Source organism: Rhagoletis zephyria, unplaced genomic scaffold (assembly GCF_001687245.7).
Source record: "Rhagoletis zephyria isolate East Lansing unplaced genomic scaffold, Rhagoletis_zephyria_1.1 Rzeph_scaffold_00540, whole genome shotgun sequence".
Lineage (NCBI taxonomy): Eukaryota > Metazoa > Arthropoda > Insecta > Diptera > Tephritidae > Rhagoletis > Rhagoletis zephyria.
Window position 1 is genome coordinate 19,373 of NW_016157624.1, and position 17,233 is coordinate 36,605.

The 17,233-nt window shown below is 32.3% G+C and overlaps 1 protein-coding gene across 1 annotated transcript; it reads right to left on the reverse strand.

Annotated features, from left to right (window-relative positions):
• Window positions 1–15,489: 15,489 nt before the first annotated feature.
• LOC108360225 (uncharacterized) lies at window positions 15,490–16,073 on the reverse strand. The gene is made up of 4 exons (XM_017612436.1): window positions 15,964–16,073; window positions 15,684–15,896; window positions 15,559–15,613; window positions 15,490–15,509 (listed from the first exon to the last, which is right to left on the reverse strand). Exons 1-4 carry the CDS (start codon window positions 16,018–16,020, stop codon window positions 15,490–15,492), a joined length of 345 nt encoding a protein of 114 aa, XP_017467925.1. The 5' UTR covers window positions 16,021–16,073.
• Between the last annotated feature and the right edge of the window lie 1,160 nt (window positions 16,074–17,233).

The window sequence follows — 17,233 nt, forward strand, 5'->3', positions numbered from 1 at the left end:
ATACTGGTTCCGTACGTCATGCGGACTGCGCCCCTCGTGCGGATGGGCGGGATTGGAGGGTACAAACCGTTGGGATATTATTATTACCTTCACTGGCTCTACACTTACTGTAACTTTACAAGCATTTATTTATTTTCCTCATCTCGCAGAAGAACGAAAACGGCTATCATTTTATGTATTATGTGTTTTATATATTATTATATATTTGGTTTCATAGGAATTCGGATAACTTCCACATTGAAGTAGTAAAGAAAATTCGTTTAAGTTAAGTGCGGTTAAGCGCACAAGTTTTTCGTGCAAAGAACGATGGGCAGCTAAGCAAAATATACTGTACCACTATGAATTAAATGGGAAATCTGCAAAAAAAAATATTAAAGGTCAAAGGTCACAAACATTTTTTTTTTAATTTTTCAGCTAAACGGTAAGGTCTATCATAAAAATATGTTAGACAAAAGTGTAGGTCATGCAACACCAAACAATATCTGGGATGTTATGTATATTTTCTGGTAGGTCTTTTCGAGTAAAACTAGAATCGAAATATGAAATTTGCCAAACACCCCCAAAATATTGAATTACCGTTAAAAACCGGTTTTTCGTAATTTTGCGCACTTATAACTATTACCCAATATTTTATTGTTAATTTTCCACAGACTTTACTTTAATGGCCTTATTCATAAAAAAAAGTAGCTTTAAAAAAGGTTTATAAACTGAAAAATTTCTGAAAACGTCATTTTAAAAAGCTTTTTAAACCAACTTTATTTTTAAAAACTTTTAGNAATTTATATTGCATATCATGAACTTATTAAATACGAATTTGTTAGTTACCTTAATTGCATAAAAATTTTAAAATGCGACTTCTTCTTTACACCAAAATCGTAATTTTTTCATTATTTTTAACCGACTTCAAAAAAAAGGAGGAGGTTATCTATTCGTCGGAATATTATTTTTTTGTACATATCGAGCCCTATAAACTGAAAAATTTCTGAAAACGTCATTTTAAAAAGCTTTTTAAACCAACTTTATTTTTTATGAATAAGGTCATAAGTTTATTAATTTATTTTTAAATTTTAAATTTAAAATTTGTTTACCAGGGGTAAAAACTTTTAAAGTAAAGCGCAATCGGCACGCAAGTGTTCGTCGGTTAATTTATTTCATATCTTCTGTAATAAGCGTACGCAGAGCATAACTTAGTAGGGGGCTGAGTTTTTTTTATTATAAATTTTATTAGAAATGTTAAAATATAGCTATTAAGAATTTACATATAATAATTAACCTCATTAATTTTTCTCTTTTCAACCGACTTCAAAAAAGGAGACGGTTATCAATTCATCGGAATATATTTTTTATGTATTTTACCGCATAACTTTGGACCACATTAACCGATTTTGATAATTCTTTTTCTGGTGCCTCAGAGGTGGCCCCATCCTAATTTGGTTTAGATTTGATCACTCGATCATGAAGATATTAACGGTACTTCTAAATTGTTATATGAGAATTGAAGTCGGTGTGTTTTTTGCTAAAAAATTACTTGTTATTGTAACAATTAAGTTGTACCGAGCCCTACAAAGGAATTTATATTGCATAAAGTTTATCATGAACTTATTAAATACGAATTTGTTAGTTACCTTAATTGCATAAAAATTTTAAAATGCGACTTCGTCTTTACACCAAAATCGTAAATTTTTCATTATTTTTAACCGACTTCAAAAAAAAGGAGGAGGTTATCTATTCGTCGGAATATTTTTTTTTTGTACATATCGAGCCCTAACCGCCAAAATAACGTAAGCGAAATTTTTTTCAAAATTTTCTTTTTGATGCAGAAATATCCCTAGAGCATCTAGATACATTTCTGCATCAAAAAGAAAATTTTGAAAAAAATGTCGCTTACGTTATTTTGGCGGTTAGGGGTCGATATGTTACCGCATAACCGATTTGGATAATTCTTTTTAAAAGGAAATGTGGTACCTCAGAGGTGGTCCCATCCTAATTTGGTTTAGATCCGATTATTGGATCATGAAAAAATTAACGGTAATGCTAAAGTTTTACAAGAGAATTTAAGTCGGTTTTGTTTTTTGGTAAAAAATGAATTGTTTATTTAAACAATAGTCTTCGAGAGTCTCCTGCAAATCGACTAATTGTATTAGTGATGATTTACTTTTTGTTTTTTCTACAACACCTCTGTGAACGCTAAGCATACCTATACCTAAATCCAAGTACAAACTAAGAGAAAATATTAAAAGATAATAATTGTTTTACCTTTTTTTAAGTAAATGCCTGTTTATCAGACTAACAAATGTAAACTGAGAAGGACGTTCACAGTTGATAAAATTATCGAGGAACAACCAGCAATTTACCAAACCTACAGAAATGGATGTGCATAATTTTTTAAACCCGAGCGCACTTGTGCACAAGGGTATATTAACTTTGTTCACATAACGGTTGTTTGTAACACCCAAAACGAATCGAGATAGATATAGACAAATGTATACAACAATACTCAGAATGAATAGAGAAGTCGATTAAGCCATATCTGAATGCCCGTCTGTTCGTCCGTCCGTGTACACGATAGCTCTACTGAAGATAATTCACACAAAATTGATGTAATGTGGAATGATTTTCCGTCATCCCTTGTCAAATTTGGTTTGGAGACAAACCGGGGATGACGGAAAATCGTTCCACATTACTTCACACTCCTACCCTGTCGGAAACACCAACAACGAAAATGAGAATCACTCAAAATTGATATTTACAATAATTTTCATACGAAAAATAAGAATATTATAAATTTTTGGAAAATGGGCGTATCCACGCCCACTTATGGTTATATGTGTATACCTTGGTAACCGCTGCACCAATTTCTTCTAAACTTGGCACAGTTCTTGGCCTTGGTACAGAATACTAAATGGCCGAAAATTTAAAAAATCGAACAACAACTACGCCCACATCCCATATAACGATGATTCAGAGAAATACAAAATCTTTGATAAATCAATAAATCAGTAAATATTAAAGCTAATTTATTCAAAATTGACGCTTGCAACAATTCTTTACCAAGAAATACGTTTATGGTAAAATTTTGGAAAATAGGCGTGGCACCGCCCACTTATGATCACATATATGTATATCGGTAACCGTTCTACCAATTTGTACCAAACTCGGTATACTCGGCCACATAACAGCAAAACGTTAAAAATTATAGAAATCGGACTAAAATCACGGCCGATTTTCATAAAACGGTAAATTTCAGAAATGCTTAAAACTGCAATATTTCGAAATTTAAGGACGCTAATTTACTCAAAATTGATACACCCCGGCTTACCATCTAGCAGTAGGTTTCGGAAAGGTGAAAAAACATATATTTAATACTTGCGCCGGGTATTTAATGTTCGACTCCACCCGAACTTAGAGTTTCTTACTTGTTTGAATTGGAAATTGATTATGAATTCATAGAAAGAAACTTACAATGAAACTTTGAAATTTAGGGGGACTTACAGTTTTTCTTTTTTTGTCTTTTTTTTTATACAAAGTCTAAGAAAAATACACCTGAAAAAGACCCGCGTGCCGCATGCACTTATCTCCCAAAGTTTCCAGCTGGTAAATACAAATAAGGATTAAAATTTTAAAACTAATTAATAAAATTTTAGTAAAATCGGTGAAAAATTAACAATGAAATACTTTCTTCGCAAAATCTACAAAGGAAACTTGTATTTAAAAAAAGTGTAACAGTCATTCGTCGCCACGCTGTATATCTTTGTATAGGTTGGCTGAGCTTTGCTCGGAGCACATGTACTTTTTAAAGTTTTCAAGGGTTTGGTAAGAAATACTGGTCATTTGGTTAGCTTAAATTTCTACAAATTTTTTTATGTAATATTGGCAATGGAAATTATTATTTAACATTACGATCAAAATTAGGTGGCAACCATAATTATAAATACGCCAAGATGGAGAATACACATCGAGGGCTTATATTCAATGCCCTCTATCTGCAATTTTCAAAACGAACTTTTTGATGTTAGGACCCACCCCTCTGGGACTTACCTTTCATCCCGGATGTTAATTCTGAGTTTGCAATTTAAACGTAAATTCTTCTATCAAGCGTTATACAAGGTCAGCAATAAGATCACAGATGACAGTTAAGTCTTAGGTGGATTTTTATCCGAATTTTTGTGAAAAATGTAGATAGAGGGCATTGAATATAAGCCCTCGATATTCTTGTGTATACACATGTATATGTATATGCTCGACGAAATTACTAAGATTAAACTTTGCATTACAAAAAACGTGACAATCCTCATGGAAAATATTCCTGGATATACATATCGTCGTTTAAAGTACAAAACCGCGTACCAACAAAATGCAAAACCTCGTATGTGAGGTTGCATAAATTATTTTCTAGAGAGTAAAAACACTCATATTTCAAAATGGTTCTCTTTTTTATAAAGCAATCGCATTTCTGGCCAGTATATTTCAGGACGAATGGACAAGGATTGACCCAAGAGCTTGTGTGAGCAAATCCAATTTTTGGCAAAAAATGTCAGTTACGCGGTTTGCAAAATGACGATACGCGGTTTTGTACTTTAAACAACGATATACATATGTACAAGAATTGGTCGTTTAAAGTAATAAGAATAAGGAGCAAAAGCTCCCCCAAAAAATTTGTTATGTGTTTGTCAATGTTATTGTGGCTTATTAACATTTTATTTTTAATATTTTTATTGAGCTTTGTACCACGATTGTTTATTAGGAAAAATTGAAAAAGTAACAAAGTCTAGCGGTAGAAGTTATAGCAGCTATTTTTGAGATCACCACATCTCCTCATCGGGCTTCTTTTTTCTAGACTTCAGCAGGGATCGAACCTGCGTAATCGATGTTCAAAGTCAGAAGCGTTAACCACTGAGCTATGTACATCCCGTAAACTCCTGTTGCTAATTCATTTTGCTTATTCAACCAACTACATACTATCAATGATTTGATGTCTCTAGCTCCTTTGAGAGCCAAACTTCGAAATTTCATTCATTAGGTTCTTTCCCGTACGCAACGCGGGATCCCGCGGGTGCCCAAAATAGCCCAGAAATCATTCCCGTACTCAACAAAATGGGTAATAGAGAGCGAAGATTGGAACGTATTGGATCGTAAGTGTCTTCTTCTACCTGCCCGAAACAGCCCGGAGTTTTTCTCCGGGTAAAAATGGATAAAGCGTCAAAGTGCATATCAGCTGTTTTGTGTTCACATGTTGCTTGCATTTACTTGGTGCTTTTAAGGAATGGTGAATGTATTTTCAATCTTTATATTCTTAAAATCGAATTTGTTAAATAAAAATTCAATTTCCAAGAGTTTGCATTTAAGTGACAAAAACAAAAACAACGCCAATAAACTGTTTCTCGAAATCTGGGCACGAAATGTGGTTTTTTGCGGTCCCGTACTTCTGGATTATGTTCCATTTTTGAGAGCAAACTTTTCGCTTATTCTCTAATTACCGGATCCGGTCCGGATTGTTAGGGAAAGAACCCATTTTTGTGCATTTTCCTTCTAATTTCAGAGTAAAAACTGTACAGCAGATTCGAAGTTTGATTTAAAATTGTTATAACTAGGTTCTCAAAGGGCCAAACAATTTCTACCATGCCTCACATTAAAGATCTTGAATAGCACTACAACGTGCTTGTTATTCGAGTGATATAAAATTGTGGGAAGGTCTTAAATTTTTTTTTATATTTTTAAACAGGGGAATCGTGTTGCTCGTCTCAAAATTAATAATATTAGTATAATAAAAAATACAAGAACATTTTTTTTTGGAACAAATGCGGTGGATTTTGCATGTTTTTTGGAAGAACACTATCTTTGACAAATTTATTTAAGGTCAAGGAGTAATTGTGACTCAATGCCAATATTTTTTCATGAAAGGGAATAACATTAGCTTTCATAACCATTTCGTTTCATATCAAAATGTTACTTCTGTCGAAGGCACTACAATTAATTCGCAGGCAGTGTTCAAAAAGCACACTGTGCGCCTCTGTGCGACACGCCTTAACCGTCTCCAATCGGGACCAAAATTTGTATATGATATCTGTGACAGTGGTATTACTAGGGATGGGTAAATTCGATATTTGAAGCTTCGAATTTTTGAAATCGAACTTTTTTTGTGTTTTCTAGAAAAAATCAACTTTCGTCTTTATTTGTAAAAGCAACTTTCTTCTTTCTGACTAAAGCCTCGCCAGATATGCTTTTGACTGACAAGACGCACAGAACATGGCGACGCGACACAACAAAACGATTCAATTTGATTGACAAAAAGTCAGCTGATTTTTAATTCGTTCCATACATCAATGTTTTTTGGATCTGATATAAAAATCGATATTTTAGATGCATCGAATGAATTAAAAATATACAATAAAATGGAACATTCGGAACTTCGATAAATGTTTAAGTATTAACTCACAGTGAATTATGTTCACAGTGAATTGTATTTATTGATTTAAATAGTTACACATCCAGTTATAGTACAAATAAATGCATAAAATTAATTAAGATCTCAGATGCTTTATAATCTAAACAGTATGCTCGGTTTTAATTAAGTCAAAATTACAGTTCATTTGATGTCAAATGCGTTTCAAAGACTGTCCTCAAATTTTGGTGTCAGATGATCGACATTCCGTTTTCTTTACTCATGTCAAATGTGAAGTAAAATTTTTGGCATAAGTCAAGAATACCAGCCGTTACCCATAGGTTCTTTCTTGTGCGCAACGCGTGATCCCGCGGGTGCTCAAAACAGCCCATAAATCAATAATAGAGGGCGAAAATCGGAACGTATTGGATCGGAAGTGTCTTTTTCTTCCTGCCCAAAACAGCCCGGACTTTTTCTCCGGGTAAAAATGGATAAAGTTTCAAAGTGCATATCAGCTGTTTTGTGTTTACATCTTGCCTGCATTTACTGGGCGCTTTTAATGAATAGTGAATGGCTTGTTGATGTATTTTCAACCTTTATATACTACTTAAAATCAAATTCGTGGAACCAAAATTCAATTTCCAAGTGTTTGCATTTAAGTGACAAAAACAACGTGAATCAGCTGTTTTTCAAATTCTGGGCACAAAATGTGGTTTTTAGCGTTCCCGTACTTCTGGACTTTGTTCCATTTTTGAGAGCAAGCTTTTGGCTTATTCTCTAATAACCGGATCCGGTCCGGATTGTTAGGGAAAGAACCTTATGTACAAACGAAACATGTGACGCGATAAAACTCTCCATCAGTGCACGGACTTAGAAAAAATTTATATTGGTAGATTTTATTTTAAAGAAATAATGTGGTGTTATCGGAGTAGCTGGATTTTCGCATCGGTGGTTCTTAATGTCAAAATTATGTATTTGTGTAATTCTTACTGTAATTATGCATGGTCAGTGTAAGTTTTGGTTTCTGTACTCCTGTAATAAGGTTGGGATAATTGTCTTTTTTTTATAAAAGAACAGAAAATTGATTTCACGCCAATAAAACATTCAACAAAAAACATATACATATCACTGGGCCCGAATCATGGCATCCGTGATCGAATGAAACTCGATTCGAAACGAATGAAATAAAATCTGTGGACATTTGACAAAAAAACCTCTATGCTTTCTGTAGGTTGGAATTATAAGGAACTTTCATTTAATAATTTGATATTTTTATTTAACTGTCATTAAATAAAAAAAAAATGGCTCGGTTCGGTTTAAAATCCACTAAAGTATTTTTTAAGTATTGTAATAACCAACTTTTTTTTTTACATGCAAACCTATGGTAAACTGCAAAAATTTTTGAGTTTAATGGGATTTCTGTGAATTATATTTTCGTTCATATAAAATAAGTGCATATCACCGCCAGAAAAAAAATATATCTATCAAAAATCGGTGCGAATTTTAAGATCTGTAATAAAAACTTGAACTTATCATACTGCATTAAAGTTTAATGAGCTATAAAACTACATACTCGGAATTTTTTAGTGCTGATTACAAAGTTTTTTTTATCTATTGTATTTTTTCTATTTTTTGTTTTGTAAATTTTTTCTAATTTTCGTACAAAGTTTGAAAATTTTATTTTTTTTTGTTGAGAGTATTACGTATTTTTTCATACAAAAAATGTGTCGAGCATACCTACATACATACACATATGAATGAAAATCCGCGAAAAAAATTACCAAAAATAAACTTCAAACTTAAAAATTGTTTGTAGAAATTCTTATTAAAAAGTTTGCAATTTACATAGATGAAACTTTAGACAATTTTTATTATTTTTTCACAAAGTTTTAAACTTGGATATTTGTTCGGTTTTTGTTAGACGATGAACTATACTTAAAAAATAAACTTTAAATAAACAAAAAAAAAATAACCAAAATTTTTAAAATGTTGTTTAAAATACCTTTGAATTTGATCTCAAGAAGAAAGCATTTTATTTTTCATATATTTTTTGAAATTTGTATCATTTAGCATTAAAAAAATTGAACCATTTAAACTAAACAGAACCGCGGTTCAGTAATACTCATTAACCGGTTCTTGAACCGGTATTAGCTTCTTCTAAGTGGTTCGAACCACTGAACTGAATCGCACCATTTTTTCGAGCGGTTGCGGCCCTAAGAAGAGCGCAATACGGATAACACAGGCCAACAAAAATGGAAAGAAATTGGTGCGGCAAATGTTATACATACATCGCTGTTTTTGATAGACTTTTTTGTGCTGTTTACGAATCCATCAGATTCAGAATTTTGGAGAACAAGTTCAAAAAGTCAAACAATCTCGTTTTTGCAAAATTTTAGAAGCTCTAGGAAAGAATCAAAGGTGGTAGAACCTTCCTAAAATGCTCGACTACTGTACCTGAAAATACCAATCCTGCACCTTGACTTGATAGTCACTTATAGCCATGTGTTAGCAGCAAAAACTGATTTTGGTGAAGTTTGAGTACCTATCGCAATTAAAAAAAAGGTATTTTTTTTTTTAAAAGAACAATGTTTTTATTGTTCAATAAATAACTATAAGTGACCATCATCTGAAGGTACAGGGATAGTATTTTCAGGGACAGTAGTCGACAATTCTAACTTTAATTTAAGCCTAATCGGAAGGTTCTTTCACCTTTTGTTTCTTTGCTAGAGCTTCTAAAATATTGCAAAAACGCGATTTTTGACATTTTGACCTCTTTTTCTCTAAATCTGAAGTTGATGGAAACTTTTTACGTACATATTCGTAATCAGCACAAAAAAGTCTATCAAAAACGGCTTTAATTTTGCCGCACAAAAATTAGTGCATTGCCTCCATGTAAGTTCCATTGAATCCTTTATTCGATTTGAGCTATTCGCAAAACTGGAGGCCAAATATAGTAAAACTGCGTTTTTAATTTTTCTCTCTGACGTCAAGATTTTTTTTAAAGGTCTTTGAAATTTTTAGAATATGATTGAATAAAAAAAATAATTCAAAAGATTAGATGCATTGTAGAATAACAATATGGGTGCACCAGCACGAATAATTACTGAAAATATCCTTTTACAATTTTTTCCTTGAATATACTTGGAAATTATATATTTATAATACTTATTTTTGAAAAAAATATATGTCACGGACTAATATGTTAACTACCACATCCTCGAATTCGTCTTTCTAACTTTATTAGTTTTAGATAAAAGAGTTTACACTTTTCTTTATAAGATATTGATAGTTACAATATACATAAGTGAAGAGTCTGAAATCATTATTATGGAACCATGTATGCGCTAAAAAATAACAAACTGACCGTATGATGAACGGCTTAAATATCTTAATTGTTTTGCATACAAGGGCGTAGCCAGCCTTTTATCTAGGGGGCAGGAGTTTATATAGAGGGAAAAAATGTTTTGTTTTGTATATAAATAGAAATTTTTGGGTTTAAGAGGGTATACGTTTTCTGGCATCATTTACTACGATACAAATTTTTTAAAAATCGCTTTTTAATTTTTTTGTTTAAAATAATTTTTTTATAAAAAAAGCAATTTTTTGCTGTTAAGAGTTTGTTCTTAAATTTTTATATACGAAGTACACAAAAATGCATACTAGAAAATAAGAGGATTTAATCGCCTTTACATCGACACCAAATATTTAAAATCGGTTAGTAATTTTTTTTATAACTTTTATACTCGAACTTTGTTCACATAACGGTTGTTTTTAACAGGCAAAAAAACGAATAGAGATAGATATAGACAAATGTATACATAAATGATCAGAATGAAAAAAGAAATCGATTAAGCGGTCTGCCCGTCCGTCCGTATGTAAACACGATAACTCGAGTATAACTTAACGAAACCTGGTATGTGTACTTCTTTTCAGCGTAGGACGGATGTTATTGAAAATGGGCAAAATCAGACAATAACCACGCCTACCTCCCATATAACGGTAGTTTTCCGAAATACGAAAACTGCGATATTTACGTATCTACTGAAACTTATTCACTCAAAATTGATATTTATAAAAAATTTTAGACGGAAAATAGGAATTCGAGCGCCCGCCTAGCTATCCGAAGATTAACCTCCTTCTTATTGAATGTTTGCGTAAAAGAATTACAGTCAGTAATTATTTTAAACGTGAGACCTTGTAAATAAACCCGAAATCTACAAAGAACGTAAATAATGGCAAAAGTTTCCAGCTTAAAACTGTGATATTTTGATTCAGAGTCGCTGGTGCGCTTCGAGAAATAGAACACTGGATGAAATTTTCCATCACTCTTCCTTTGCATCAATATAGCTCCAAATCCAAGAGAACTGGCATCACAGTGAAGTTCTGTGTCATCCCTTGGGTCATAAATTGCTAGATTAGGTGCTCCAATTCCCTCGTTTTTCAGTTTTTCAAAACAACACAATTCCTCCTCACAAAACATAAATTTCGCATTTTTCTTAACTAATTTATATAATGGCTGAGCTTCACGAGAAAAATCCTTAACGAATCGTCTAAAATATGAACATAAGCCCAAAAAACTATGTACAGCTTTTGTGTTATAGGGGATTGGAAAACTCACTATAGCTTCTATATTTCTTTCGTCAGGTCGTATGCCCTTACTTGAAATATTATAACCCAAATACCGTATCTGGGATTCCATAAAAACACATTTATCTAACCTTGACTCTAGCTTGTTCTGTACCAATCTATCCTTATATCGTCTAAGTATATAGCAATTGTTTCTGCTTGAATGAGATCATCGACAACGTGACTAACAAAACGTTGAAAAGTCGATGGCACATTTTTAAGAGCAAAAGGCAGTTTTAAGAACTCAAACTGACCAAGAGGGGTTACAAAGGAAGTGTATTTAATCGACTCCTCTCCCATATAAACATGATAGAATGCACTTTTCAAATCCAACAACGAGAACAAACTTTTATTTTCTAATCTATCAAAAAAGTCGTCAATAAGAGGTAGTGGATAGTTATCCTTTAATGTGACGTTACTTAAATTACAAAATCAACACAAAATCTTAAAACACACGTTTTCTTTTTAACTAGAATAATAGAAACAATAGTGCTTGCAATAAATCATCTAACAATACCCTCACTTGTTCCTTCTCGCTGTACGACAATCTTCTTGGTGGACAATGAAATGGCTTTTCGCTACTCAAGACCAGCTTCATCTCACATCTAATTTTTGGCGCATCGGGGCGATTACAGTACATATGGTGCGACATACAAAAAAATCCCAAAATTTTCATCTTTACACATTCATGTTTCTGGCATGCGGGGGACGATATGTGCATGCCGATTTGTTTTACAAAAATTATTTAAAAAGCAGACGTATCGGTTGCTCAGCAGACCGGTTAATAGTTTCTATAATTGTTTCGCATTGATTCGCTAACACAAATTTTCGATGCATTCTTAAAATGCATAAACCTAAAGGTAAATTTTATAGGAAATTAAAGTAACAATTTATTAAAATTAGTAGTAACCCCCAAAATACGAAATAGCGAAAACTCCTAATGTCAATTCCTGCTTTCCCGTACTAGTCAATTATTAAAATTTTGCAAGATACAAACTTGTGGCTACTTTTTGGGTAAGTTTTGGTCGGAGAGTACTCGAACCGATTCTGTTTTTCTTCACATGACATAAGTATTTACAATGAGTTCGATATGAGTAAGTATCGAGTACTTCTCTCCGATACATTTGTGGCATCGATAATTTTCTTCAATATTTTTAAAGAGTACAGGTATCGAGTACAAGGTCATATCGGAACAACACTATGTATTGCTAGACACCTGATAACCCAGGATAGTTTTTAAGTTCTTAAAAGACATTACTCTACTCTAAGCTTCGTACAGTGGGCCATGAGGAAACCGTCATCTTTAAGGTATAGTCCAAAATTTCACAATATCTGGTATTAGTCTTAATCTGAAATGCAATAATCGTTGAAAATTTGCGCCGTTTATGGTGAAAAGCATTTAATATCACACTTTCAAACTAAAGCTTTCTTAACCCTAGAAGCCTAATCTATTTGGGAGTAACGTAAGGGCTTAACATACGCCTTAGAGGCTTATGTACTTAAAAGATAACCTGTGAGCTAAAATATACTTAGACCTGCCTTACTTTTTAAAGAATATTGAAGTTGTAAGTTTGACCACTAATAAAGCATAGTTTTATTAATAAAAACTATAACCACATTTATTTAAAACAACAAAATAAAAAGTCAATTTTGTGTTAAAATTAAAAAAAGACCCATTCCGTATACGCCTCGCAGACGTAGATTATACCTTTGGGGTTAACCCTTTCAGTACAAAAATTTAACCTCTGGTTCTAAAAAATTTTAAATATGTATACCGGCTAATTTTGGTACCGACAGCGGTGACTAATTAATTGTGTTTGCCTGCAACTAGGAAGAGCCGAGCTCAACTAACTAATAAAAAAACTATATACAAGCTATTCATTACTGGTCGTGATTCCAATAATTCAAAATATTATAAAAAGCGGGGTACCTTTTTAACAAAATAGCAAGATTTTAAACTAATTCTGCTGGCAGCCTCGACTTTCAAAACAGAATTTTCTTCGAAATTTTCATTCCTAGAAAATAACAATTTATTTGCCCTATCCACCTATTCACAACGTCGCTATAAGCACACATTTTTTATACCAGTCACAGAAGACAAGATTAAAAATGAGTTACAAAAACTAAAATCGAAAAACGCTGATGACGTAACAAGTTCTCCAAATTCTGAAATAAACAAAAGAACTGGCTCTCCAAATTGGAACACAATGGTGTTTAAGCAACGATCTTGCCATGATGCTAGATAGTGAAGATGAAAGTCAGGTGCATCCGACACTTGCAGCCCCGATGGAATTGTTAAAAAGGAATTATTGCACCGCAATAAAAAAAGAAATATAACTGAAAGTCCTCTCAACTGGTGCAGCGTCAATCGAAAAGGATTTACAATTTTGTCAAATTTCAAGTTTTTTAAGTTTGTCGCCTTGAGCGAGTAGTTACCTAGTGCGCAGGTTTGATTTAAGACCCGTTAGGAAACAGGCTGTAACCGGAAAAGGCAGGAAAAATACTCTTTCTTAAATACAATGTTCCAATTTTTTAATTTAAGTACTAAATAAAAAAACATTATTCAAATTACTAACTTTACCATTTTTTATTTACCTAAATCACCTAATGTACTCACCAAAATTATTTCTTAAAAATGTTCGCATCCGCGGATGTCTAAAATTCCACATTCGCAACATCCCTAATCGATAGGCATAGTTATTGGGCCTCCGCACACTGGACTGCTCAGTCCGCCTAAAGCCGGTTTTGTGTGGATAAGAGGGGGAAGAGAGTTCGAGTTTACCTCGCTCATTTCAGTCCGCGCAAATCGCGGATTGACGGTGGACTGACGCACACATAGAGAACATGTTTTCTATTTTGTTTTGTTTGCATCCCAGCAAGAAACCTAACTGTTAACTAAAGCGTTATATACGCTTAGTACTACAAAAAGTTTGTGTGAGAAATTCAAAAACTTTCCATCATTTTAATACAGGGCTACTGGACAATTCTCACGTATAATTTCCTGTACATGTGCGCAGTTTTCCTTTTTCTGCACATGAACTTTTGCTATGGCGATAAACTATATTTATCGCTTTCCAAACTGTTACAGCTATGCCATATATAACATGTTATTTGTGGGATCAGTTGCAGTATGACTATAGCGTACTATTTACGTATAAATAACGCATTGTTTACCTGTTATACCGATACTTTACTCCTACTATTGCAAAATTAATAAAATAGTAATATAGTTTTTATTTTGTTCCGCATTTTATTCACTTGTAACAATTTGAAAAAGTTGTTTAAATACTATTGGATAAGAGTGCATTTACGATTCCAATCTAAATTAAATATATACAACTATATAATTATACCTCGCTTTAAACGTTAAATTTTAATAGGCGGAATTTAAGTTTTTACATTATCATACTTGTATAAAGTTTTTACATTTTTTCAAATACTAAGGGCATTTAAAAAAAAGTCGTTTGTTACATATATGTATACAGGAGTATAAACTATTACTTTGCAAAAAATAATGACAAAAAAAAATATTCACTTCGTTAAAAAGATTTCGGTTCATCCGCTTTTGTATGGCACTGATTCCTAAATCACTAACTCGTTCTATATGTTTTAAACATTAATTTGTAATAAGCTGAGCTTAAGGTTGTTCAATACCATACTTAGTATAAAGTTTCTAATTTAAAAAAATATTTAAAAAAAATCTTAAAATTTTTAGTATTTCAAATTTGCACATCGTTGTACTTTTGTAAATTTAATGGGCTATACAGTATATACTAGTGTCAACTATAACTTTGCAAAAAAGAATTAACAAAACAAATTCATTTCATTCAAAAGTAGCCGCTACAACAACTTCATTCAAAAAATCTGTGTTCATCCACTTTTGTACGCCACTGTTTCCTAAATCGCTAACTTGTTAAACATGTTTTAAAAGATAATTTGTAATAAGCTGAGCTTTAGATTGTACAATACCATACTTAGTACAAAGTTTCTACATTTTAAAAATATAAAAAATGTTTGTTACATATTCATAAAGTAAGTAGTGCCAACTATAACTTTGCAAAAAAAAGAATTAACAAAGCAAATTCACTTCATTTAAAAAAATCTCTGTTCATCCGCTTTTTCACGCCACTGTTTCTTAAATCGCTAACTCGTTAAAAGTGTTTGCCTGTAAAAAACAAATACTTATTTAAGAAATCAATAACTATAGCTAATTAAAATTTAAGTTACTCACATCTTTCGCACTCTTGTGAGTTTGAACTACCTTTTTTTGCCTATACCTATTATGGCTCAGCTCAACCGATTTTCGCAATTGTTTTTCAAAATTAAAATATCCTTCCGATTTAAACACATCTGTAAGAAGGTATGAAAGAAACACAATATGAAATATTTTTGGCTAAATTACAATAAAAACGTAAACATTTTATGAACTGACAATGCGTTAACAATACCATAGCGGATTTCATTTATGAGCACGAGCTTGGTTAAAGCTTTTTTATTTTTTCTTCCATCGAAATTAAACAGCATAATTAGATCATCCGTCAGAAGTTTACGAAAAACGTCGTCAATTGAACCAGTCATTCCTTTTAATCTTAATAAATACGTTTTCTGTAATTCATATATAATTTATACATATAAGTTATATGTATAATAAAAAATTTACATCAGAAAAAATTACAATTGCTTCTGCAAACTCTTTACTTTGCAACCTCTCCTCCAAGTCCTTTGCAGCGTCAATGCTATTCAATGGCAATGTAGCCGCAATTTCCACATGGATTTCGTCCTCAAGTTCTTCGGTTAATCGGCCTATTGAGCGATGAACTTTCGTGAGAATTACTTTGCATTCTCTCACGGTGTGATTTTGCGCCATTATCACTCCTCTATCTACGACCTTAAACGTAATAATAAATAAAGTTAATAAAGGCCAATATTATTATTACATTAGTAAATGCACAAACTTTGATCGCGAATAAAATTGAGTAATTTTCAAATAATATTTGGGGTGTCAAATACATGATAAGTCAGGTGTATAAAGCTCTAATGTGGCATACATATAAAGTTCGCGCACATCGAGTCTACACATTATGTTTTTCTGATTGTCTAGAATCTCGTTTAGGAGAGCAATTGTATCTATAAATTAAAAAACGAAAACTCTTTGAAATAAAGAAATATAACTAACTGAAAATGAATAACAAATTGAATACCTGTGTTGTTGTCGGTGGGGTTGATGTTGTTGTTGGCGTGGTTCATGTTGTTGTTGGTGTGGTTGATGTTGTTGTTGGTTTGATTGATTTTGTTTATATGGCCTTGTTCAGCGATTGTCGATGACTGACCAATTTGCCTTTTTTTAAATGGCGTGGAGACTTTAAACACTTTTCGATTGTGAATTGTAAATTTAGACACTGAAAAAAAAATACAATTAAAAAATATACATAAGCATGAAATTTCAGCATTTGCCTTACCTTTGGGTGTATTCGTGGATGTTTGCGCTATAATTTGTGGTTGGCCATTGGTCACTACATCTACTTCTTCGTGACTGTCATCATCAAAATATATGATGTCATCCATTTTTCTTGAATACAAATTTGTTATTAGTTTTTTAATTCAAAGATATGTACATATACTTGAAGCGAATGACCTAAATATTTTAAATTGTTCTAACTTATTTAAATTCTTAAGCAAATTCAACTAATTTAAATGGAAAACTCGTGGAAAAGATTATGTAGAATTGGTATTAATAGAAACTTATTTTAATGTGGGATACAAAAGTATATAGAATTTCAGATTTATAAACTTGCAATAATTGCTCGCCTAGTTTGTGTGCTAAAAGTATTCCTAAACCAGGTGCAGATTCTAGTGGTTCTTGGAAGTAATTTTCAACTTGTTGAAAACTATATCCAAGCACCACCTCGCGGCCAGATGCATTTCGCATTGATATTGCTCTAAATGGACCAGTTTTTTCGCTTAAACAAAAAGAATCTTTCTCTTTCCTAATATTAATATCGAAAGATCCAGTTTTTGAATTCTTTTTTAAAGGTATATCTGAGCGCTGGTATTCTTGAAATCTTAAAGATAATTGCTTCAAAATTTTGTTTGGCTTTTTAATTATTTTCATTAAATATTGCATAAAATTCTCGAATTTGTATGCAGAAAAATTTTCTAGGGCACCATATAGACTTGTACATTCCGTTAAATGTAATAAACCATGTACGTTGAAGCTTATTAAAT

Coding starts and splice junctions, on each gene's coding strand:
- LOC108360225 (XM_017612436.1), bottom strand. CDS start 16,020: ATGTATTTGACACCCCAAATATTATTTGAAAATTACTCAATTTTATTC. Junction 15,897..15,963: donor CAATTTTATTCGCGATCAAA/GTTTGTGCATTT, acceptor ATTACGTTTAAG/GTCGTAGATAGAGGAGTGAT. Junction 15,510..15,558: donor TTCAATTGACGACGTTTTTC/GTAAACTTCTGA, acceptor TTTCGATGGAAG/AAAAAATAAAAAAGCTTTAA.